A 24,712-nucleotide genomic window follows, 5' to 3' on the forward strand; every position below is an offset into this window, starting at 1 on the left:
AAACGGCCAGGCGCTGGCGAGAAGCGGCAAACGGGGAGTGCAGCTCTCTGGAAGGGGGTGCAGGATGCCCTTTTTATCCCTCTGGGGATCTGGGCTTGGTTGCATGGAAGTCCAGCAATCAATTTAGTGCCTTCATGGTTTTGACGTGCCAGGCAGCCAGCTGTCTTATTGAAACGTGTTAAACACTGATTGCTCTCAAACACACCCGCTGGAGCTGGTGCGAATCTGCTCAGTTGGAAGAGTTATCTAACTCCCTGATTTTTGGCAGGGAGAGCTGCAAAGCCTCCGTACGCCTGCAGAGATATATTATTTTATTTCCTAGCTGCGAAGCAAAAGAAAAGAAGTTTAAAAGGGCGAAAAAGGAGAAATAGCTACCTGATACCCCTGTGCTACTTATAAGGTGCAGTAGGTCAGCGTAGAACTTCGTGGAGAGCCCTCTGAATTAACTTGAGCGAAAGGCAGTGAGAATAAAATGGCTAAATCTGAACAAAAACGCTTCATGGGGCTTCTTCATCTGGAGGCAGAGTGTGGGTGGGATGCTCATGAGGCCTGACGTCCCTTTCAGGGGTCTAATTTATCCAGTCTGCCCGTTCACAGCAGAGACCGTCTTTTTGAGCTGACTAGCTCAAAGAGGCCCTGATCCGTGATTTTCCTGTGAGACGCTATATTTGAATGTCACCTCAAACTTTGGCCATTTAGTATTGGGTATTTAGTCTGGGGCAGGTTTCCTCGGCTTCCTTTCTATTGGCATCTCCAGAAGACAACCCCATCCCACCCAGAGGCGGGATGTCGTTGCGATGTCTCCAGCCAACTGGCAATGGGATCGCTGCATTTTCATCTCGATCTAAAAAACATTTCAATGAAAGAGGCAGATTTTTCTGAAAAACACTTTGCCCGGCTTTGTGGAACGGTAGTATTTGCGTGTTAACATTAAGACGTAATCAGTCTCGAGTTACTCGCTCTGATTTCTTGTAAAGACCTTTGAGTCTTTCTGTTCAAAATGTTGCCGAAAGCAAAGATTTAACCAGCATGAGAAATGCTCCCACAATTTCTCCTTATTTTAATTCCTGGAGTCCTTGGGGAAAAGAGCAGAGTCGATAGGGTGTGGTGACATTTTCTGGCATCTCGGGCTTTGTGGAACGGCAATGTTTCGGGTATTTTATCCTTTGTGTTGAGGAGCTCAGTTCGTTTTCAGTATGTTGCTGTCCCGGTGGCACTGCCCGTGCTGTGCGCGTGACTGGAGCTTAAACGTGTTTGCAGGACAGGACTCTACATGCCCTGCAAAATACATTGATGTGCCTCAGTGCTGAAAAACCATTAGGGACGAGCTAAAATTCCACTGGCATCGCTGGAAGAAAAATTAAGCAGGTGTTTTGTGTTCTACCGAACACAGACGACCAAATATCTGATTACCCTTGGGGAAATGCTGCCAGGCAGGCTCAGACCAGGAGAGTTGGGTCACTCAAACAGAATTTCCCACTGCAGTGCGAAATTCCCGGTTGGTGCGGGTCGGCTCGCTTCTCTTTGGAAAAATGTTGGTCTGAATCTGCCTGGGACGTCACTTGAAATTCATGAACGTCTATTGCCTTGATTATTTGCATGAAATTCAAAGCCTGGGTGCGATGGGAAAATGAGATTGTCTTCATGCTTTCTTGACCCCAGAAAAGGCAGATTGTCCTGAAGCTGACAAACGGGTTCGGATCAGATATTAGAGCTGAATGAATGTAATGGGCTTAAAGGTGGGGCTGCCAACAAGAAAGAGGGAATTGTCATTTTGGCTCCCACACTCTTCTTCCTTCAGCCCACTGTCCACAAGGTATGTGAGCGATGCAAAGGCTGGGTGAAAGATGCACCGTTTCTTCACCGGCCTGGTCTGATGTGTGGAGGAGCTGAGGTCTGTGGGCTCCGCACCCAGCGGCAGATGTGGTATTTTGCATTTGTCAGTTTGGATCAACCCTACTAGACTCTGTCCGTCTACCAAGGGGCATGTCCAAAGTGACACCAAGCAGGGTTTGGCCTGCAGACTGCCCCCAAAAACGTACTCCTGGCCTTTTTTCTCTCCGAAATAGTCTGATCTGCACGAACGTCTTCAAGCAGGCAGCAGAAAACATGGGTTTTGCAATACTCGGGGGTTGAGAAGGGCAGGGATGATTAAAGGTATTCTTCCAGAAATGCAAGAGCTGCTGGGCTGCTTTGGTACCCTGGGGAGCCGGCTGGGTTTTGGTGCGCAGGTATTGTTTTGCAGGGAGGTGATCAACATAAATTATGAGCTGTTGGGGCACTGGAAGCTTCTTGTTTGGGTGTTTCTGCTGGATATTTACATACAAATGAGATGAAGTCCAGTCCTATGCATTGAGACAGAAAAGATGAAGATAACCATTTCAAAAAACATCCTCTTGGGGTGGGTGGGTTTTGCCTTCTCAGCAAGGGCTGATCCATTTGGCTTTCAGCACCACCCCCAAGCCCAGGTAGTGCGTCTAAGGCACATCATTTATTAACAAATATTTAGTGATCTGCACTAAACCATCTTGCTTTCCATCAGGAAAGCGCTGCAGATGTGGGGAACCTGAGCCCACCGTGCTCTCTGCTGGGAGAGGAGCAGAGGCAGATGCTCGACCAGTGGGAACCAGTGGTGGGTTCGTCACCATAGGATCATAGAATGGTTTGGGTTGGAAGGGACCTTAAAGACCATCTCGTTCCACCCCCCTGCCCTGGGCAGGGACACCTCCCACCAGCCCAGGTTGCTCCAGCCCCGTCCAACCTGGCCTTGAACCCCTCCAGGGATGGGGCAGCCACAGCTTCTCTGGGCAGCCTGGGCCAGGGGCTCACCCCCCTCACAGCCAAGAATTTCTTCCTGAGATCTCACCTAAATCTCTCCTCTTCCTGTTTGAAGCCATTACCCCTCATCCTATCACTGCATGCCCTTGTAAAAAGCCCCTCTCTGGCTTTCTAAGTGGTCTCTTCAGACACTGGAAGGGGCTCTGTGGTCTCCCCATCATGCCGGCGTGGCCCGACCGAGCCCAGCAGGGTGGTTGAGCTCATCCTGCAGCCGTGGAGAGGTTGGGGCAGACAAGCTGTGAGTCAGCAGCGAAGTCTAGGAAGCCGAGTGGGACGTCGGGGAATAAATTACAACACGCGGTCCTCGGTGTGGCTTTCACGGGGTGGATAGACCTGCCCACACCCCGGGCTGCTTCCAGCCTGGGTGAGGAGAGACGGGTTTCTCCGAAGGGCAGTTCAAAGCCAAGTTGTCTTGGGGGCTTTCGGCTGCACCCAGGGGAGCCGTGGGAGAAGACGGGGATGGGCGGCTGGTTTTCCCAGCATCCAGCTGCCCCATCGCAGCCAGCCCTTCCCAGCCGTGCCAGAGAGACCTTGCGGTGCGTCACCGTCCCTTGGAAAGTGGGGACCCTCATGGAGGAAAGGGAGGGGGCGACCCGGTCTCACCTGAATCCCAGTCCCCTAAACTGGTGGGAGAGGGTTTTGTTGCGGGGCGGATCCCTGGGCACATCCACTGCTCTTCATGGTCTCCCCGTGTTTTGAGGCAAGTGGGCCTTTCGAGGCAGAAAAGCCCTGATTTTGGGAAACTACACTTTTCTCTTGACGCCTTTTAAAATTACCCGACTCTTGCGGAAGGGTTTCAGGGGTGGGGTGTGGGATTTTTTTTTTTTCTTTACCTGAGCTGGTTCTCACTGATTTCTTTAAACAAATCTTTTTTTGTTCTGCCTCCAGAGATCCCAGACAGTGTGAGAGATCCCGAGTGAGTTACGCGTCCCACGAGGGGCTAAATATCCTGCTTTGCACCGCGTTTCCAGACTTCCTTGTGGCCACACTAATCTCTGGATGGAATAAAGGTATGCAAAAGCACAGCAGGGAGACAAAGTCTCAAAAAAACTTTGATAAAACTCCACTTCTTGCAAACTCCCCGCCCCACCCATTCGGAGCTTCATGTTTGAGAAAATATCTCTGCTTTTGTAATGTCAGGGAGGGAAATGAAACCCGTGAAGCAAAGCATGAATTATGCATGTAGTTTATTGAAGGTACAGCTGAAAGTTTGGAGTAAGCGAAGGATAATCAACTCTGTTCACTTACACATTAAAAGCATTAAATCCGTCTATCTAGTACACACACAGGAAAAACAACGCATGCATTTAACTACAGAAATATAAGGTGCTCGTTGGTGTGTAATTAAAATCTGCTCTACCAAACCTGGTGTAGCAACTTGGACCAATTTACATAAGCATTACCAACCCTCTCGTAAACAGGAAAAATTGGATTTTCTGGTGTCATTAAAGAAGTTAAATAATAGCTGCAGCCACAATTAAAACGTGGCTTCTCTCTCTGAAGTTGGGATGACCAAATTTTTCATCCTTTTGCAAGAGCTGCGTTAGGGAAAGAAAATCCCTGCTGAAAAGGGGTCAAGGAGAGAAGATTGATTTAAGAGCTGAGATGACGTGTGAAGGCAGGTACGGACTCTATGAAATGAAACTGTCGCTTGGCTGAGACCGTGGGGTCCAAGAAGGGACCCCAAAAAGGACGTGCAAGAGAAGGTGGGTTTTGATCATGCAAAGGGTTTTGGGCAGAGCGACTTGCCTAATCGTGTGGGCACGGGCAGTGCATGGTTGTGTGATCCCTATAGCTGTTGGAAGGAAGGGGAATACTGTTTTATTGCAGAAATGCTGATTATTTTAAAATACGATGTGTCGTTGCCCTCCGGTCTCTACCGGGTTGTTCTGACCACCCGCACAGCTGTGCTGTACCGGCTCCCCGCGCTGCAGACCCCAGCCCCGGGGATGATGACGGCTCCTGGGCTGCACTGCTCCATGCCGGCGCACACCACGTTGCCCAGGTTGGCCACCCCAGGGGCGCACTGGACCCCCTCAGCCCCGGGGATGACTTCTCGCCCCATGCAGCTGACGGCGCTCCTGGCCCCAAATCCGCCCCCCACCCTGGGGAGACAATCCATGCTCCGGGTGCTAAAGCCAGTGCCGCTGACGCCGAAGGAAGAGACCACCCCTAACCCCCCACCGGCCCCTCCGGTCTTGACGGTGCATTTGCCTCCCATTCCAGACAGGGATCGGCACTCCCCGACGGTGCCACCACCGCTGACCACGGCTGTGGGAGAAAAACAGGCTCAGTCACTCCCGGAGCAGCTAAAGCCCATCTTATAAGGAAACTTATAAGCTTAAAAGACCTTTAAGGAAATTAAGGGGATGCTTCATTAGCTTACCTACGCTCACAGGGTTGCCGGTGCATATCCTGTTAAGAAAAGAAATGTCTCAGGAATGTATTTAGGGAAATATTCCTTCAAATACACAAGCGAATAGAGGTGCTGCCAGCCATCGCCTCCCGAGAAACACTGCAGGCATTTCAGCTTTTCTGTGCACCCAGGCGTCGGGTGCTGGTCCCAGTTGCCCACTGAAGCGCTGCAGGGTTGGACCCCCAAATCCCACAGGCATCTTAATATCCCGTCCTCTCCTTGTACCCCAGGCAGGAGAGCTGACTGCAGCATGCGCAGTGCGGTGTGATCCCGCTGCCCTGCGAGGATGAGGAGGAAACGGGGGCAATGCTCCCCTCTGCACCCACGGGGAGAAAAGGGGCGATGCTCCCCTCTGCACCCACGGGGAGCTGCCTCCACCCAGCATCTCCCCCTGCCTCTCTCTCCCCCTGTTGGGTTTTGCCAGCTATCGTGACAAGGGATGCTCCTACCTGCTCTCTTCTCCTTCCAGCAGTGTCCTGTAAGTGGCAATCTCAATGTCCAGGGCCAGCTTGACGTTCAGCAGCTCCTGGTAGTCCCTCAGCAAGCATGCCATCTTGTCCTTGGCTTGCTGCAGTGCAGTCTGCAGGTCGATCAGCTTCTGGCGGGCATCTTTGAGGGCACAGTCGCCCCGCTGCTCAGCGTCGCAGATGGCCGTCTGCAGGGCTGCGATCTGTGGACAGGAATGGGCGAACAGGTGGCCAGTGGTGATGTTAAGAGGTATCTCCACAGGGTTGCTCACGTACCCCCTTGGCTTTCAGCTGGGAACTGCCAGAGAGCCTGGGTTTAGGCCGGACACGTGCGATGGCCAAGCTCTCTGGGGTGAAGGGGAGGGGACCTGTTGGCTGCGCCCCAGTAGAATGATACAGCAAACGCTTTCTGTTGTAGCCAAACCAACTGGCTCCTGCTTATTTGCCAAGTGAGAAATAAATCTGATTCTTTGTGTATTGACAGCAGAAGAGAAGCCACAAACACAGGCTTAAGCTGGGGTTGGGGCATTCTTTGCATCTCAACAGGGTGAGAGCTGGTGAGGACGAAGCCCTTCGCGTGCCCCGCTGCCCATGCAGCCTTCAGCCCTTCATCCTACCTGTTTCTTTACGTTATCCGACTCGCACTGCAGCTTCTGGATCATCCGGTTGAGCTCGGCTATCTCGCTCTGGTTGTTTCTCAGGTCATCGCAGAACTTGCCCCTGCTGCTGTGGAGCTCCTCCAACTATTGCATGAGAAGAGGGTGACGTTAATGTGCCCGAATCGCCCCTTCCAGGGAAGGTGGCGACTCTCCAGAGCCGCACCAATGTCGGTGCTCCCGGGGAAGCACCCAGACGTGACCTCAGCCCAGACAGGGTGACAGTCCCAGGTAGGTCCCGAGCATTTGTCCTTTGGGCAGGGGATGGTGTTCCTGATGGCTGTGCACAGAGGAGACCTCTCTGAAGGAACTCTGTGCACTGGTTTTACAGAAAAGTCTTAAAACACAGTTTTAAGGGTTGTTGGCGTTTTTTTTGGCATGACTTTCTTTAGCAAACTACAGTGTATGTGCGCTGTGGGTTGGGTTTAGTTGCGTCATGGAGGACAGAAATGGTCCTGAGAGTTTTGTTGGCCAAGGGGTTTCATTGCCATCTGTGCCAGTGGTGTGAATACTCACCCTGGTTTGGTAAAAGGCCTCCACTTCCGCCTTGCTCTTCTGGGCAATCTCCTCGTAGCAGCACTCAACGCTTTTGATGATGCCCTCCATGTCCAGGTCCCGGCTGTTGTCCATTTGCACGATGACAGAGGTGTCACACAGCTGGCAGTCCAGCTGAGCTCTCTCCTGCAAGGCCCACCACGTGTCAGTCCCTTTCCCTCAACCAGCCCAAGCCAGGCACGGAGGAACCCCTGGCAAAGGGGGGGTCTGGTGAGAAGGTGCAGGGTTGGGGGAGGTTCTCCCAGTAACGCCCAACTAGAGCGTGGGGCTCTCCAGCTAGAGTTCCCAGCAAGAGCTGGCTGCTGGGACCTGTTTTGGTGGCACAGTATGGGATTGCTGCATAAAATTCCCTAAGGAAGGGTGGGGAATCCCAGCGGAGCAACTCGCTTTGATGCAACTCGGCGTTCCTGGCTGCGTCAGCGCTTTTGGGGGCTGTGGTGCCCCCGGGGGCGAGTGCTTTGGGCCCCATTGCCCACAGGCTGCTGGGAGGCGTTTGGGCAGGAAGGGTGTGTGTTTCGTGGAGAACTTGCTACATTTTAGACGAAAGTATTACTTTCGCCAAAATATTTTGACTAATGTAGCTTAAAAAGTGAAGTACTAAAAATATTTGGGTTCTGAAGACTGAGATGTTTCAGCAGTTCCCAGAGGTGGTTTGGCTGAGAATTTGAGGGGCTTTTTCATGCAAAAGGTCCCTCGCTTTTGCAGCCAGCAGTATGGGAGACAGCCAAGAACGCCCTTTGCCTTCCCAAAGTGTGCGTAACTGTGTTGTTATGGAAGAGATGCAGATTTTTGGGATGCAATTTCAGGATTTTCAGAAAAGACACCCTTCCCTGCATTTAGTTTTGGTGTAAGAGCTCAGGGGGCAGCAGATGATGCGTCGTCCCCGGGGCAGTAGACGGGGGGCCGGGGGCTCTTACCTCGGCGTAGATGCACTTCAGGAACTCCAGCTGCTGCCGCAGGAGGCCCACCCTCACCTCCAGCTCCTCCTTGGTCAGGTAGAGACAGTCCACGTCCTGGAGAGACACCAGGTGAAAAGAGGTGGAGAAAGGAGGACTGTGGCAAAGCCCATGTTTTCTGTTAGATTTGGAGGAAGCCACACCATTTCCAGCCCTTAAGATTATCTGGGCTTGCGTTGTGTGTGCTTACAACCTAATGGGGATTCCCCAAATTCATTGCATTACGTCTATTTTTGGGCTACCCAATGAGGGCTCAGGCAGCGTCGTGGTGCCAGGACCCCCCCATTTCTCTCCCTGGCCCCATACCTGAGTTTTGCCTGTGCAAAACCCCCCACTCTCAGCTGGTCTTGTCGGTGTTGTCCCTAGTGCGACTCACCTTCTTGAGGACCACAAACTCGTTCTCTGCAGCCGTGCGCTTGTTGATCTCATCTTCATATCTGCAGGAGGAAAGGAGAGGGGTGGGATGCGGAGCCCCGGGGGGTCCCGTCCCCCCCACCCGAGCAGCCGGTGCAGAACATGGGGAGGGTGAGTAAAACCAGAGCCTCCCCCTGTTCACTGGGTCCCTCCTTTGTGTTTTTTGCTTTGGTGCTTTTTCTCTCCTCCCCACCGGGTTTTGTTCAGCAGTTTTAAATAGTCCACACCAGCAGTATCGGTGGCTGGAGTGAGACGGCAGTAAATCAGGCCAAACCACTAGAAATGCAAAACTGTGTAGCTCAGCCGAGGGCTTGGATTGCTGCTTCTAGCCCTGCTGCTCTGTGTGATGTTTTTCTGAAGCATCCAGGACTTTGCTCTGAGTGTTTGTGGGGAGACTGTGGCCAAAATGCCCCAAGGGAGGTCAGGAGTTGAGCAACCTTTGAAACTCCCAGGTGCGAAGGGAATGAAAGCCGGTGTGTAATGGCCAAGTAATTGGGGCTCGGGAGAACTTTCCCAAGATGAGTCTGACCTCCCGGTGGTGGCTCCGCAAGAAAGAGCGGCTGAGACGCTTGACCTTAACATCTCTGGAGAAAGGACTGCTCTTTGCCCCTGTGCTTTATACCACCAGCCACCAAGCGTCCTGGTTTGTGGCTTAGCAGAGCTCACGGGGAGCTATTAAGGAATATCTGCAGCTTAGATTAAAAAGCCAGTTCCCTCTGGGAAGAGAGAATGAACCCCAAGGGAGATGCTGTGGATAAAGCGTGGGGTGAGGAAAAATAGGCTGAGGGTTTTGTGGGAACGGATGACACTGGGGACAGGAGATTTGAGGGGAGCCACAGGCACAGATGATGTGGGAGATTTGATAGGGCGAACCGGGGCGGTGTGCGGGAGCGTTAGGGAGAGGAAAAGTGGTTCCCTGTCCCTCTCCCTAAGGAAACACTGTGGTTGAAGAGCTCTCCCAGTCCGTCGCCAGCGTCTGAGGTGCAGCCGTGGGACCCCAGTACGGGAAACCAGCCCAGGACCGGTGTGCCCTGCCCTGCTCCACTCCCTGTGCCCCAGGTCTTGGGCCCATCCAGTGCGATTGCGTTGGCTTTGTGCTCAGAAAAGCCACGCCGGGCCAGCAAACACCCCGGTCTGCACCTTCTCCCCGCGTACGACTTACTTGCACTTGTATTCTTGAACCAGGTCCCTGAGGCACCGCTCCTCGTTCTCCAGCCTCTCCCGCTCCCCCAGCACACACTCCAGCTGCTTCCTCAGGTTGCAGATGAAGTTCTCGAAAACGGGCTCCAGGTTTCTCCGGGAAGCTGGCAGGACATACTGCTGCAGCAGCTCCCACTTGGTGGTCAGCACCTTGTTCTGCTGCTCCAGCAGCCGGACCTGGGGAAGGAAGAGATGCAAGAGTCATGCGACCCCCCCCGTCTTGTCCCACGCTTTGGGTTCCTCCACTTCCAAAAGGGAAAAATAAAAACAAAATCAGAAATGTGAGCGGTTAAGTGCTGATTTCTCAGTGAGAACAGCATCTTGTGTGAGCTAAAGCCGGTCCCAGCCAGGACTCGTCTCACAGGCTGAACATGGCTGCGTTTGCTCTGTGGCGAGGCCAATCATGGGTTTGACCAAAGCACAGCTCAACCCAGCACCACCTCTTCCCCCGCGACAGCTGCCTGGTGGAGGATCCCCTGCCTCCCCTGATGGGCTGATTACGATAATGAGTCTTTCGCGGCACTCAAAGCTCCATCCAGGATCTCATTTGAATGCATCTAATTAAGTTATCATGCCTTTCGCTTCTAGATTAAAGAGCTCTCTAGTACTTGAGAACCTTTATGGATCATGAATAAGTCATTTTTCAAATGGGAGGAAGCCGAGCAGCTTCTTTTGCGTGGGTTTGGTTTTTCCAGGTGCAGAACAACTCACAAGGAAAATCAAGATCAGAGAGAGCAAAATTTTCTCTGCCGTTTGAAAAATCATTTCCTATAACACATCTCTAAACAGTAATGAAAACCCTTAGGCTTAGCTAAGAAAACAAGGGTAAATTACAGCTGTTTAGGAAATCACCAAATCATTTCATTCATGAAGTGGAGGAACAGAGACGTTCATAGGATCATAGAATGGTTTGGGTTGGAAGGGACCCTAAATATTATCTTGTTCCAACCCCCCTGCCCTGGGCAGGGACATCTCCCACCAGGTTAAAATTGTACATCTCATTTTAGCTAGAATGTCCTTCTACATCTCCTTGACGAAGCGCTCAAACTGTTCTAAAGATGCAGACGTCCCTTGGGGTTTATAGAGGTGTGATAGCAACGTCAGACTATACATTTGTAATAAAACTTCCTATTTTGCCTTTTTACATTTCTGCGTCTCCATCCCTTCTCTCCCAGGTTTTGGTGTCCTGTATCCCTGGAGCCGCTCCTGATTCGGCTATTTAGCAGATTGGTGACCATCGAAAGGTAAAATGCGATTGCCTTGGTGCAAGGCTTAAATCCAAAGAGTCTCCAGGTCAGGACCACTGTGGTCAATCAGAAACATTTACAATGTCGGGGCACCAGGAGAAGCAGCTACCGGCGTTGTCTCTCTAGAGACACTCCATCCACCAGAGCCATGGGGTGGGCGGCCCGTGTGGAGGGAAACGGGGTCTCACCTTGTCGATGAAGCAGGCAAACTGGTTGTTGAGGTTCTTGATCTGCTCCTTCTCGTGGGTCCGCACTTGGCACTCCTCGGGGTCGACCCCCACACAGAGGGGCTTGAGGAGCTCCGGGTGGATGCTGACGCCCCGAATCCCTTCAGATCTCCCTCCACCGAGGCCGATGCCGATGCTGCCGCCGTAGCCTCCGATGGCCACGCCGTCCCCAAGACCTCTGTAGCTGCCCAGGCCCCCGTAGCTTCCGCAGTTACCAAACCCCACGACTGTGCCCATGCCAAAGCGGCCTCCGCCGTAAGCCACCCCGCAGCGTCCGACGCCGGCGCCACCGTAGACCCCGCTGCGGCAGCTCCCGCCGAAGGAAATCCTTTGCCCTCTCCCCAGGTCGCAGACGCTCCGGCTGCTGAAGCCACCGATGCCACATCTCCGTCCCACCGGCTGGCAGACGGAGGCTGAGCTGCTGTTGCCCCTGCCCAGCCCGCAGACGGCGGACGCCGAGGAAAAGCCCCGTCTTCCCAGGATGGAGCTGGAGGTGTAGCACTGTCGACTCATGGTGGCTGGGGGAGAAGCGGGACCGGCAAAGCAGACGAGCAAGAGAGGAGCAGGGAGTGGAAGAAGGAGATCTCCTTTAGCTTCTCTGAGGCAGAGCCCTTCTCCTTATATACATTCCAGGAGGTGCCTGAGATGCAAAAATTTAATTTATCCACTGGGTTTGGTCTGCCTGGCAGCAAGGAATGGCTTCCAACATTTTAAACCCACAGCAAACACTTCTATCTCATACGAAATAATGTGGAAATTAAAATAAACTGCTTTGCTTGCAAGCTTCAGTTTCAGGACTTATATTTTACTTAATTAATCTGCTTCCTTATTGTGTAATTATAGTTCAGCAAAATAATTCAAGGGGTTTTTATTCATGGCTTGTTTACGGTTGGGTTTCACCACAGCGTTTAATTATGTTTCAGGACCTCCTGCAGAATGTCGTGGCGATGCCGCCTCTTCCAGGGTCTCTCGCCAGCCCCGGGGCTGGCTCTTGAGCAATGACCGGTGCCGATAGGGGAGGAGGAAGGAAGGTGTAGCCATGGAAGTGCGGCGCTGGCGTTGTTGGGAGCGTTCTCGTTTCTTCCTCTCATGGGTATGGCTCCGGCTCTCGGGGGCGATTCAGTTGCCGCCGTGTTTGCCGGCTCGCGTGCGGAGAAGGGGCAGGATGGGGTTGGTGGGTTCCTTGTGGATGGAGCATCAACGGGGCGCGATGGCACTGAGGACAGATTCGGTCCTGGGGTTCGCACATGTGGAGTCGAGGCGCTGGTCCAGCGGTGCCCCTTAGAACGTACGGGATCGAAGAGAAGGCATTTGTGGGAAACTTCACCGCAGATGGTGATTTATTGGCGAATTCTGTGCCTGGGGAAGGTGATAATCGTGTTTAGTATCTGGGTGTGATGTGACTGGCGCACACGGAGGGTTCACGCAAACGATAGCTGGAGATGCAACAAAGACGGGAAGCGCAGTGTTACAAACAGGTTGAGAAATGTTAGCCGGAGTGAACTTTTTTCCTCCTATTCCTGTGACACACCTGTTTGACACTAAATTATTCTAGTAATATCTGTTAATGAGAAGGTACCACACCATCTTAATTAAAATTCTTTAAAAGATTTTTGAATTTGCTTGGAAACAAATAAAGTTCCTTTTTTGCCTTAACAAAGGGGTCTAATCACAGAATCACAAGTGATTGCGAAGCTTGCCCTAAGAAGTCTCTGCATCTTTGCTGAGGCAAAATTAACTGGTTCTGGGAGGATTCCCAGTCAATGCTGTTGTAAACTTGAAATAGGTTGTCTTGAATTAAAAATAATGCAAAGGAATTAGGATGATTTAGAATATTTGTGGAGTCTCTCCAGGTAAAAATCTTCCTTTTTCTCTACAGGTCTCCTAATGGGTTGAAATGGACCATGAAATGCTGCGTGCGATTGGAGTGGTGAAGTAGTTCCGTTGTGGCTGCGTTGGTCAGAGCACATTAGGATGCACGTCTTGCAATGAGATGTAATTTCATTTGTGAGACGGAGATAGTTGGAGAAAGCAGATGAGCTTTTGGGCGCTGCGCCCTTCACGTCACTCTGCCTGCGGTAATCCAAGCACTGGGACCTCCTGCCAGTAAGTGAAAGGGGGAAATATTTTGGAAATGTATTTTATTTTGTGCTGAAGTGTTGGTGCAAGCATTGAGGAGGACAGTTGGGTGTGTGTTCTGCAGCCAAGCCTGGAGCACTGCCTGGGAACAGGACATTGGTGGATGGGCTAAACCATCGCTTAGCCTTTAGGTAGGTCCGTACAACGTCTTTCATGAGCTCTTTTAGGTGGGCATAACCATGGGCAAGGAGCAGCCACTTTCCGCCTGAGATCCAACAGGAGCAGAGAGAGAGACTCCAGCTCCTTTCCATGGCAAGAAAGACGCGACCCTTCATCCTCGAGGGTAGCGACTTGCTGGTTTTTCCAGCCGTGAGAAATCTGGATCTGGTTGGGATCAGGTCTCTGCTATCTTCCGTATCTCTGCTTGTCCGCCCACTGTAGAGTGTCTTGTGCCGCATGGGTGATGATGCACACACCATTGGAGAGTTGTAGACCCTCCAGGCCCCTGGTCTTGTTGGAACGCAGGGAAAACGCCACTGGTGGGACAACCATCCATGCTCCTCCACTGGCTGCGAGCCCTGAGATCCCTTCCTACATCCAACGTGCTGCCAGGCTGTTTCCCTGTGGAGCGAAAGCAACAAACCTGCGTTTCAACCTCTGGCTCCTCCTCGCAGCCCTAAGAAGTGGCTTCTTCCAGGTGCCCAGCCTTGCACATCAGAGGGAGACGGTTCAGGGCAGTGCTTGTGGTTTCCATCTGCTGAGCTTTCACAAAGCCGGTTCACAGTCACATGGTGGAAGCCCTGAGCACTGGCTACAGCAACTTCAAAGGAGGAAGCACTCTGATGTGATTCGCTCTTCTGAAGAGAAGGATTGCGATTGCTTTTATTGAGCACGGGCTCAAGTCAGACGCGAATGCCACCTTTGTAGAGACCTTCTTCATGTCTCCATGCTGTATCCTGGCTGATTGCAGCTCAGATAGTGTTTGAAGGGCTGTAGAAAAGGACCTTCCTCTTTACAAGGAAGAGATGAAACCGCTGTTTTCAGGCTGATGGGATTCAGCAAAGCTTTAAAGCAGCAGTTTACACCCGGATTTACCGGGGAAACCCCTGAAGTCCTTGGCTTTAAATATACCTTGAACTGTGGTGGCTTCCATGAGACTTATGCCTTTGAGATTTACATGTACCCAGATGCATTAGGATAAATTAATTCTGCTTAAACACCTTACTAAATTGGGACCTGTTGAGCCATCCGTGCAGATAGAAAACCTGGGGGGTTTCCAGCCTCCTGTTACAGTTCTGGCTGTAGCAACCCAGCCATCCAAGTCTGCTTTCTCCCAGTGAGAAAACCGCTTTTTAAGACCCTCTCCTGAGAAAACGGGGTCAGCAGGGCTTGGCCGTGCTGGTGCTCTCCTTCCCTCCCCGCAGGCTGGGCAGTTTTTGTGGCTTCTTGCGAAAGGGACCGTGAAGTCACCATTAAAATGGCTAATGAGGCCCCTGGGACATCTCCCTCTGGTTTCGCGGGTCCAGCCCTCCAAAGGTGGCTGTTCCCTGTCTTGTAACTGCAGCTTGATTCTGCTGCCACATCAAAGCAGATGGTGGATTTGTGGGGACCAGCGTAGAGGTGATGGTCTGGGCTCCTTCCACCACCACTGGGCACCTTGCTCCACAGTAGCTGTTCACCCTCAGCCTGGCTTGCCCCTGGCCATTTGTGCTGCTCTGGGGCAAAAAGATGGACAAGATATTTCCCGAGATTCCTTCCAGGCCATTCCTGGAGAACTGGTGGTCACTGCCCGTATGCACCATCTGCAGTGCTGCCAGATAAGACCTTGCCAAAACCTTTACCCTCCTTCTGCAGTCTTTCTGCTGGACAACAGTAAAATGTGGTGGCCAGTGTTGGTCACGACACCAGTACTGGTGAGAAGATGTTGGGGTATCATGGCAGTAAGCTCCGCAGAAGAGAGAATCGCCCACAAAGGCAATGTCTCATGCGAGGAGCATGGAGAGCTACCTACTCGCCAGAGCTGGATGTCCGCCCTGCTTGTGTCCACTGGGATGCACTGCTCACGCTTGGTGCCCTGACAGCGGATCCAGGTGCTTCATTCAGGGCAACTTTGTCATGTTCTGGGCGGTTCTTTATTCGTGTGGTGGAAAATCTGGGCGTTGGATGCAGAGCGGCACGCGTCTTTCAGAGGGAGCCTCTGTGACTTGTGGATGTTCAGCTGCAGCAGGCAGGGTGCCAGCAGCAGCACAAGCCTCTTTGGGTTTTTAAAATCTCTGTTCCGATGACGTTACCAGGTGACCTAAGCCAAGAAACTCTCCTTCGTAGTTCTTATTTACCATCTGCTTTTGCAAGAGACAAATAGGTTTTGTACCAAACACCGCGGGTGTCCACCTCCTTCCTTCGTAAGGTTCCCTTTTTGCGTAGGGATTTGCAAAGCACTTTTGCATCATCTGACCAACTTTGTGCAAACACTTGGGGCCTGATGGATTATTAAGGCTCTGAGTAATGGGGTGGAATCGGTATGGCAGTGTCATGATGAAAGCACAACAGCGTTGGGGATTGCCACTGCTGAGGGAGGGCAACCACCAGCCACAGGCACGAACGTGTTTTTCTGGGGAAAGGTGGGCAATCCTTGTAAAGACCAGCCATGAGAACCCACATCAGGTTTTGGGGTTGGAAATTCTGCTGGACTGTGTCACGGGACAGTTGTCTCTTCTCTTTTTTCACCAGGAAGCATGTTCCTTCATGCACGGAGCCAACCAGGGACTCCAGAGATGCCCTCCAGCAGCCGGGCGAAAGGGGAGTGTGTGGGAGGAGGGAAATCCAGCCACTGAATTTCAACTAGTTCCCATCGATAGGTCTGTACATCCACGGCTGTGTGTGCACATGAGTATATATAACAATGGCCATGGAAAATAGCTGTTCAGTGTGTGGTTAACATAATAGAGTTAATTTTGCAAACTTATAAAAAGGGTTCTTTAAAATAAAAAGGTGAATTAGAGACGATGCGCAAACGTTGCGTGCAGTTTGTTGGCAGCAGAGCAGAGAACACGGAGCTTTTATCAGCAGTGCGATCTCTGTGTGCCGTGTTGAATAAAAATCATCGGAGGGTGAGGGGCAAGGAGAGGCGTTCAGCAGAGGGCAAACCCTACCACTGGCCTTGTAAAAATGACTTAGCAGGTGAGATGGTAACACTTTTAGCGTGAGAGTCCTCTTAGCTGAATTCAGCTACCTAAAAACTAGTCACCAAGTTGAAGCCAGAGGCCTGGGCTCCATGAATAGTCAATGAGAAAGCTCGGTGTCATCCAGCAAAAGATTGTTTTCTAAAGCCACCAGCGCAGGAGAACCTGGAGGCAAGGAGTCACGCTTCACGGGGCCATGGGGGCATGATCCAAGAGCAGAGGTGGTATTTCCACGCAGCTAAATAAAATATCGCTACCCAGCAAAATAAAAGGACAAATCTGAACCAGGAGAAATAACAATGCTGTGTTTACCAGCACCTATTCATTAAGCTTTCCAGATGGACACTCAGATTAAGGAGATTACAGAAGGTATAGCTTCTAGAGGACGTAGCTATTATCATAATGAATGGTTGGAGTCACTTTTGTGACTCATTTTGCCACCAACACGAAGAAACCAGTGATGTGTCACTTCAGAGGTGGCAGCTTGGTGCGTAAGCTCTGTATTATGGTTGTCTCCGTGGGGTTAACCAGAGATAAAGAGCGGTATTTGTCCTAGAGGACTTCTATTCATCGCAGCCCTAATACTCAGGAATGTCCTCGGAAGCTCCCTGAAACCCCGGTGCTCTGTGCCCTGGAGAGCAGCCAGCTGAAACGTTGGGCACCGCAGTCGGTATTTCCCCAGCTCAGCAAGCCTACGGGGGTTGTAACCTCCATTTCCAGAGATCAGCTCTCGGAATTGCGAAGGAACCACATGTTCAGGGAGCTAAAGGCAAGCAACGGTAGCGATTCTGCCTCCGGACTGGTAATCCCTCCTCCTGCAGCCAAACGCTGCTCTGCCGCAGCTGTGTCCTCCAGCCTGCGAGATCGCCGTGCTTTCAGAGATGCAAAGTCACGCTTTGATTTCACCAATTTCACTTCTTGACCTAAATCTCCTGTTTTAGGAGACTCTTTCTTCCATGGCCGGAGACGCATCCGTCCTGAGTTTGAAGCCCCAACTGGGCCACTGTCACCGTCCATTGCAGCGGGCGTGGGAACCTGCGCTGCGAGAAAACCCAACGCTCAGTGACCGGGAAAGAAAGCCAGAACCAGCAGAGAGAAATGGAAAAGAGAACATTTTCCTGTGAATCATACGCTTTTCACAGCTGTGCCAGCCAGACTCCCTGGCCACGCTCTGTTGGAGGATAAAAGGAAATACGTTATTAGGCAAATCTGCAGCTTTCAGAAGAAACTGCATTGAGTGGGATCTTGGACATCCACGATTTCATTTAACAGCTGCTCTTAACTCTGCGCGCTGGGGATCCCCAGGGAATCAGGCACCCATCTCCTCCTCCGCTCAGGGGGGATGCGCACGCCGAGGAGATTCATTTGGGGAACTCCGGTGTCATTTCTCGAAGCAACATCCACACATCCGTGTTTTGCCTTGTTATTCTCTTTGTTCTTGTTATTATGTGGTTGCTTTTTCTCCTTGAATATCCTATGGGGTAATCCGCCTGCCGGGCGCTGCGTGTGATAGCAGGGAGTGTTCAGTGCCTGCCTCTCGTTCTCCATCCAGAAATGGCTTGCATGTGGAAATCTCAAGGACCAAAAGCCAGCTTGGTCTTCAAGACACCCTAATAATTGCACACCTGGCCTTCCAGCTCTCCTTGGCTTAACGTGGAGAGCATTTCGTGTTTTTTCTCCCGGGCGTTTTTGCGAATGCCGTCATCACGCTGCTCAGCATCGCAAATACCCGTCTGCAGACAGGTTACCTGTCAAAGGACAGATGGGTGGCTTTACTTTCCCTTTAATTACTCAGCATGACAACTGTGGCCTCGTTGTCCTCATTTCAAATAAGACTGACAAACACCCGAGGCGCACTGTCCCCAAAATGTCATTCCCCTTTTGAGTGGCTTCTTTCAAGTTACTCCAAGAGCATATGATAAAGAGAACCAGTTGCTTTTGAGATTGCTACTGGGTTTGGCATAATTGCCTGTTGCTCTGCAGAGGTTTAGCACCTCCTTCCCACCCAAAACCTTCATCGGTCACAAGCGGAGCGCTGCAGAGCAAGTTCCTGGTGTCACCTCCAATGCCAGAGGTCTCGGGGTGTGGAGTGTTCAGACCCTATTTCTCAGTGACACTGAATCCTCTCTCCTTCACCCCAGAACTGAAAGAACACCTTAAAGTGTTAAAGGTTTTTATGCTTTACCCATCCTGTCTGCTTTCTTCGCATAATGACATTGTTAATTTAATTTCTGTTGTACAAAAACAGCCCATTTCAAGAAAGCTGGCAGAGGTCCTGTTTCAGACACTGTCCTAGGTCTACATCTGGGCTCCTCCAGAACTGGCAATTGCTCTTGTCAATGGAATACGGGAGCTGATGGGTCCTTCATTTACGGTACAAAGCCTTGGTGTCTGCTCTGCTCTGAGCTCTGCTCAGCGCTGGAGTTTTCTGGTGGTGCCCATCAGGCTGAGAGAGCTGGGGGGGTTCAGCCTGGAGAAGAGAAGGCTCCGCGGAGACCTTGGAGCCCCTACCAGTCCCTCAAGGGGCTCCAGGAAAGCTGGGGAGGGACTCTGGAGCAGGGAGGGGAGCCACGGGACGAGGGGGAAGGGTTTTACACTGGAAGAGGGAGATTTCGGTGAGATCTGAGGAAGAAATTCTTTGGTGTGAGGGTGGTGAGCCCCTGGCCCAGGTTGCCCAGAGCAGCTGTGGCTGCCCCATCCCTGGAGGGGTTCAAGGCCAGGTTGGCCAGGGCTTGGAGCAACCTGGGCTGGTGGGAGGTGTCCCTGCCCAGGGCAGGGGGTGGAACGGGATGGTCTTTAAGGTCCCTTCTAACTCGAACCGTTCTATGATTCTGTGATCTCCAATCGCTTGTCCATTTTCACCATGACAGAGGCGTTGCAAAGCTTGTGCCTAAAGGTTGCAAAAAAGCTGCAGTCTGGAGCGATTCCCCCTCATTTGCATCACTTTTGGGGAAATGCAGAACTAATTGTATAATGTGAGTCTTCATCCTGCAGCTGCAATCTGAGCTGGAGTGATTCATCGCTGAGGAATACACCAAACCTCCTTTAATCCTGAAAAAGGACAGATCCACCTGCTGAACTGGACCGTGGCCAATGACTGTTGGGTGTAGACAGAGGATTCACCGTGTAGGTAACACCTGAACCCTGAAGAATATCAGCGGGATTTTTGTTCCCATATGCAACTAGCACATAAGCCCTGTTAGTGAATACGGTGGATAAGGAGGTGGCCCAGCTCTGAAACCCAACTCTGTCTATGCTAAACTGGGCTATGGTAGGGATGAGGGTGTTTCCAGGAAAAAAAAAACCAAACCAAACATAACCTGCATTTCCCTGCGAACAGAAAGGGAGGAATTGCTACCTCTTCAAACACACATCTCAGCAATTCCAGCTCCTGCCTCAACAAACCCGCCCTGCCCCGCGGCTCTGTGGTGGCACAGCGTGCACCGTCCAGCTCCACGGGAGCCAACGCAGGACCAGCCACCGGGCAGCTGAGACCCAGCCGTCCAGTTGGTTTGCACGGCTGCTTTGGGGTTGGGCTCCCTTCGTTTCTTCTGAGCAGACTTGCGGGTCGTGTTGTCTGTGGTTAGGAGTTCCCTCAAGCCGCCTCAATGACACAAGCCTATAAAAAGCGGAGGAGGAAAGTGAAGTTTTGGGGAGAGCAGGCGTCCTGAAAAGGTTTCGTTGATATAGAAGAGAGACCTTGAACCCCCTCAAAAGGCTTTGGGACAGCTGGGTCAGAATTCACTCAGATGTTCGATTTGGCCACCAAACAGAAAGGTCCACCATTCACTTTGAATGAGTTGAAGCAACCAAAGAAAACTGGAGTTTACATTAAAATCAGCTTAAAAGGAAAGAAGTTGTATTGAGCAGAGGCGAAAAAGATCCAGCGTGATCCTGTATTGCTTGTACCCAGGGAGGTGGAGAATCCTCCACCCACACGCTGAGCCTGGACCACAAGCCCGGAATATCTTGCTCCTACCCTGCTCCGTCCCTTTTCAAATGAGATCTCTGACTAACACCTTCCCCCTCCCTCCCGTTAGTAATATCGACCACATCACAAGAAACAACTTGCTTTTGAATATAATGTGGATTGTGGAGCCGTCTGGCTGCAAGGAATGAGTGTTCACAGGAGGAACTAATTACTGGCTAATTTCTTGCCCGAATTTATCCACAATCTGCGTTGTGGCAGGCTCCTTGGCTATCGTCGGTTCCCACCTGCTGTGCAAAGTGTCAATCCGCTTCCTCAGGCTGCAGATGCAGGGCTGAAAAGACAAAAAGACAATCTTGGATTTCCCATCTGCGCAGCCACTGGACACCCCGCTTGGCTGCCACCTCCGCGCGCTAGGCGTAATAATAACAGAGGAATAATTATAGTAAATGGAGCGGTCATTAAAGAATAGAAGGCAACGTATCAGGAGGAGAACTAGACTGTCTCAGTTGGTCCAGGGGTCAGAAAGGGGAAATAAAACCACTGTCCTTTGTGGGAGCTGGATGTATAGCTTTAAAATTTGGGAGAAAAAAAAAAAAGGGCAAATGATCCCTGATAACGATTCCCTGAGTAATGGTAAAAAAATGCAACAAATCTACATCCACTTTGTCAGGCCACAAAAATGCAACTTCTGTCCTCCAGGAAATTCTGGGTTATTTAATCTTTTTTTTTTTAACATCTAGGATAAAAAGCTGAAATGACACAAGTTGGTTTTATTTTATTTTAAGTGGGATGTTCCAAATCGTATCTTTTTGATGTGGCTGGGGACTTCATAGTTTGGCTCTGTAGGGGATTCACCACAGAATAAAGCGAAGTTCCTGCTCCCACCTTGTCAGCAAAGCAGGCAGCTTTGCTCCTGCGATTTCTTTATCTGCGTGTTTCATAGTCCCAGGTGGGTCAGCCCCAGAGCCGCGCCGTTGCTGGGAGCTTTCGTCTCTGCTGATGCTTTGACTGTTTTCGCTGCTTTTGCAGGATGAGTGGCACCGGGGTCACCACCACCACGATTCATCCCGCAAGCTCCTCTGCCGCTATAAACTCCAAACCTCAAGTTTGGAGGTTTGGAGTTTGCACTCACCTGGGTCCCTGCAATCTCACAGATCTTTAATGCCAAAAGTACGGTATGTAGCTCCACATCTTCTGCCACCCTCGTTACAGCCTGTGCGTGGTCCACCACCGAGGTCTCCATTGGACACAGAGACAGTTCTTGTTCCAGCAAAGCTGTTCAGATTTCTCACTCCTGCCACTGATTTAAAGCTGGATGACTTTGCTTGCACCTTTTCTGTTGCTTCTGGGCTAAAAAGGCTTCAAAGACCCATCGTCCAACACTAGACCGCAGAAGTCTAGCATCTTCAGCTCATTCCAGGCAGGGAGAGAAGAAAGGGGCAGAGGAGGAAGGGCAAGAGCCCGTCTAGGGGCAGACTTTAAAAATATCCCTTATGTCGGGCATGGCTGGACGAGATCAATGTCTTTTGAACCTGTGTGGGTTTGTTTGGCTGGTGGTAATTGGTATCTGCTTTTGACATGAAAAAACATTATAGTAACTGTCACGTGCGCAGAGAACACTGAGCAAGTGAAAAAGCTTCAATGACAATCCTGGCTCAGAGAGTGTTTCCTTGTTTAATGTATTCCACTCGGGTTAATTACCAGTTCAAATATTTACTGCGAAGTGTGTTCTTTCTGCTGATTGCTGTGGTCGTGCCATCTCTTCTGCCTCGTACTTCAGGGACGCGCTGTGGTGATGACTGTCTTGGAGATGACTTTCTTGGGGATGACTTTCTGTTCCTGCAAGAGTCCCCCCTCTTCCTCCTCTTCCCACGTTCTTGTCTGGGTGTATTTAGTGCAGAGAGATGCTTTAGGGAAAGGTGAGTCACGCTTTCTAGTCTATAAATTAAGTTCAGGGCGGGTGGGTCCAGTGCGATACGACTGTCTTTGAAGATTGATCCCTGGCAGAAGCATTGCACCCTGCACAGGATGAAATGGAGAACACTGGTTATAAAGGGCGGTGACATATTTGCAGGAGGTCGCCCGACACAGGGGTAGAGTCACCTCTGTCTTTGTACTGCTCTTTTTGGAACACGCCCAAGACGTGCTTGGTTTTTGGAGGGGGCGCCCCCCAAATTGCCCATCTGTCCCCACAGATGACGGAGGAGGCCTGGACCATGCACTTAGTCTAGATGGCTTTGCTTCTTCACCTCCTTGACCATGGTAGGGTTCGGCTTGGTCACCAAAACATCAAAGCCAAAACATTTCCTACAATAGAATTACTGGAATGGTATTTTTAAATTATTCATATTCTTTACAAAAATTACTGAATGGAAACATTTCTCAATTATCAGAAAGTTTTCTCTGGTTATTTTTAACTGACAGAAAATCCAGTTCCCCAATTTAAAACAACTGGTTCTTTAAGATAGTTGCTATTAGACAGAAGAGTGAAAAAATAGTCAAAACAATCCTCAAGATTAAAAAAAAAAAAAAAAAAAAGTGGGAAGGAAAAATAGCAATTGTGTACCAGGAAATGTTCCTGAGCTTGTAATACAAGCGTTAATGAATAGTTTGAAAACCATTTGAGATGAACCTTTTCCTTTTGCTACTGTGACAAAATCTGAAGAGTTAGTCCATTCAGCTGTAGCCATAGAGAAACAATAAATGCAGCCTTCATTTTCCTCTTTGGTTTGCTAAAATTATAGCTAAGAATATTCGGGTGTTGGCTCAAACATGAGGAGGAAAGGAGCTGCCCTTTTTTTGGAAGAGGTAGTATCATCTTCCTTTCTTCTCTCTGTTATTCAGTCCACTAGAAGATAATTATTCTCCCACGGAAATTAGGCAGTCGCCTACTGCTTCCTCGGTTGGGATGGGAGAAGTCACCCTTGCTAATGGTAAGAAGGTGTTTTTGCCTCCTGTCTGCAGTTCACCCCTGAAGCAAGAGAAGGAGGCACTGCAGCTGACAGCCCAGGCTTGTGTCTTCTCTTGTCTGGGGGCACCTTGGTGTCCCATCTTTAATGGTCGGGAGGGGAAAGCTCTGGAAAACCTGGGGCTTACTGGGCTTTCAGCCCTTCGGGGCTGGGAATGTCATGCAAAGCCAGTTCCTGTTTGGCCGGGCCATGGAGGGAGAGCAAGCAAGGGCAAGACCAACTGGTCAAGTCAACCAGCAGCAGCTGGTGAGGTCCAAACCCCAGGTCCCAAAGCTGTGGCTTTCTCCACCTCCTCTCTCTCAAGCAACCGTCTTTTTGAGGAACAGCAAAACCCACCGAAAAGCGGCCTCTGAAACAAAGCCAAACCAAGTTGTTCTGGCTATGGATTGCGAAGAGACGGCCGTGCCTCCTTGTAGCCACAGGGAAGACCCAGACTTGGAGCCATGGTGGTTCCTGGACAGCCGTCCTGTGCACGCCGCCCAGCTCTGGCCCAGAGTGACGTCTTGAAACCATGCAGGGAACTGGTGACACTCAGGCAATTAACTGGAGCTGCCTAATGTGCCAGCAGGGACTCTAAGCATTGGGCTTGCCTTCTGCCCAAATTCCATTTGCAAGTGGTGAATGCACTAAGCTCAGATGCAAAATCACCTGCCGAGGTGGGCTTCATCTCCCCTGATTAGAGCCACTTAAAAGGTAGATAAACTGCTGAACTGGGTTTCCTCGTTTGAGAGAGGGGCTTGGGTGGAGGACTGTCTGCCTCACCCAACCGGAGTCTGACACACAGATGGTCAAAGTTAGATGAGACAGTTTCTACTCTTAGCATAGAAATAACATCTCATGCCCTTCCCCAAAGGTGCTTATCTTCTTCCTTGCGTCAGCCTTTAATATTCACTTTTTTTAGGTTGCAATTAGAATTTTGCCCCATGAGAGCGGGGAGATTAGCGATGCCGTGTGACCTGTAATTCTTCATGCGCTGGAGACAGGGAGAACTTCACTGTGACAATAGCGTCTGCAAATCCAGGGGATGACAGGCAGGGTGTATTCGTCTGAGTACATGCCGGCGTCTCGCATGGTGATGTCTCCATTTGCGCTAATACCCCTGCCCCAGGCTGCCTGCAGAGCCAGGAGAGGTCTAGTTGGTGGAGTCAGTAGAGTCTAGAGCTTGATGTATTTCACGCTAAACTGGGTGCCTGTGTTTGGTCAGACAAATCGCCCCATGGAAACGTTGGTTTCTTTCCATGCAATGAGCCCCAAGCCCCCAGCTCACATGTTGAGCTCTACATGGGAGACATCAAAACTGAGACAAAGATGATTCCACTCCGTTATGGCCAAGAGCTCTCATAACTTAGCCTGTTGCCTTTTAAGTCGTAGAGGGTAAACGTCACACTTTGTCATCCCTACTGCCACTGAAGCAAAGGTATTAATGTCTGAAATACAATCTATGTCCACAGCGCGACTCTGGCAGAGCACAGCCCTGGTCACAAGCCCGTTGAGCCCAGGAGGTCATCGTTGGCATCTGTCTTCATTCAACTTCTGTGAGATGGAAGGATCAAACAAACAGGTTGTTCTGAGGTC

The 24,712-nt window shown here is 50.9% G+C and overlaps 1 protein-coding gene and 1 long non-coding RNA gene across 2 annotated transcripts; one reads left to right on the top strand and one right to left on the bottom strand.

Moving 5' to 3' along the window:
- Positions 1-4,032: 4,032 nt before the first annotated feature.
- LOC134526956 (keratin, type II cytoskeletal 4-like) lies at positions 4,033-11,489 on the bottom strand. Its single transcript, XM_063359317.1, has 9 exons — positions 10,938-11,489; positions 9,465-9,679; positions 8,265-8,325; positions 7,850-7,945; positions 6,894-7,058; positions 6,339-6,464; positions 5,704-5,924; positions 5,225-5,253; positions 4,033-5,109 (listed from the first exon to the last, which is right to left on the bottom strand). Exons 1-9 carry the CDS (start codon positions 11,487-11,489, stop codon positions 4,715-4,717), a joined length of 1,860 nt encoding a protein of 619 aa, XP_063215387.1. The 3' UTR covers positions 4,033-4,714.
- LOC134526962 (uncharacterized) lies at positions 6,547-21,460 on the top strand. Its single transcript, XR_010074057.1, has 6 exons — positions 6,547-6,608; positions 10,678-10,746; positions 11,900-12,069; positions 12,856-13,082; positions 15,786-15,913; positions 21,198-21,460. It is a non-coding gene; the product is annotated as an uncharacterized LOC134526962 (long non-coding RNA).
- The last annotated feature ends 3,252 nt before the right edge of the window (positions 21,461-24,712 follow it).

Source organism: Chroicocephalus ridibundus, chromosome 24 (genome assembly GCF_963924245.1).
Source record: "Chroicocephalus ridibundus chromosome 24, bChrRid1.1, whole genome shotgun sequence".
In the NCBI taxonomy this organism is placed as follows: Eukaryota; Metazoa; Chordata; class Aves; order Charadriiformes; family Laridae; genus Chroicocephalus; species Chroicocephalus ridibundus.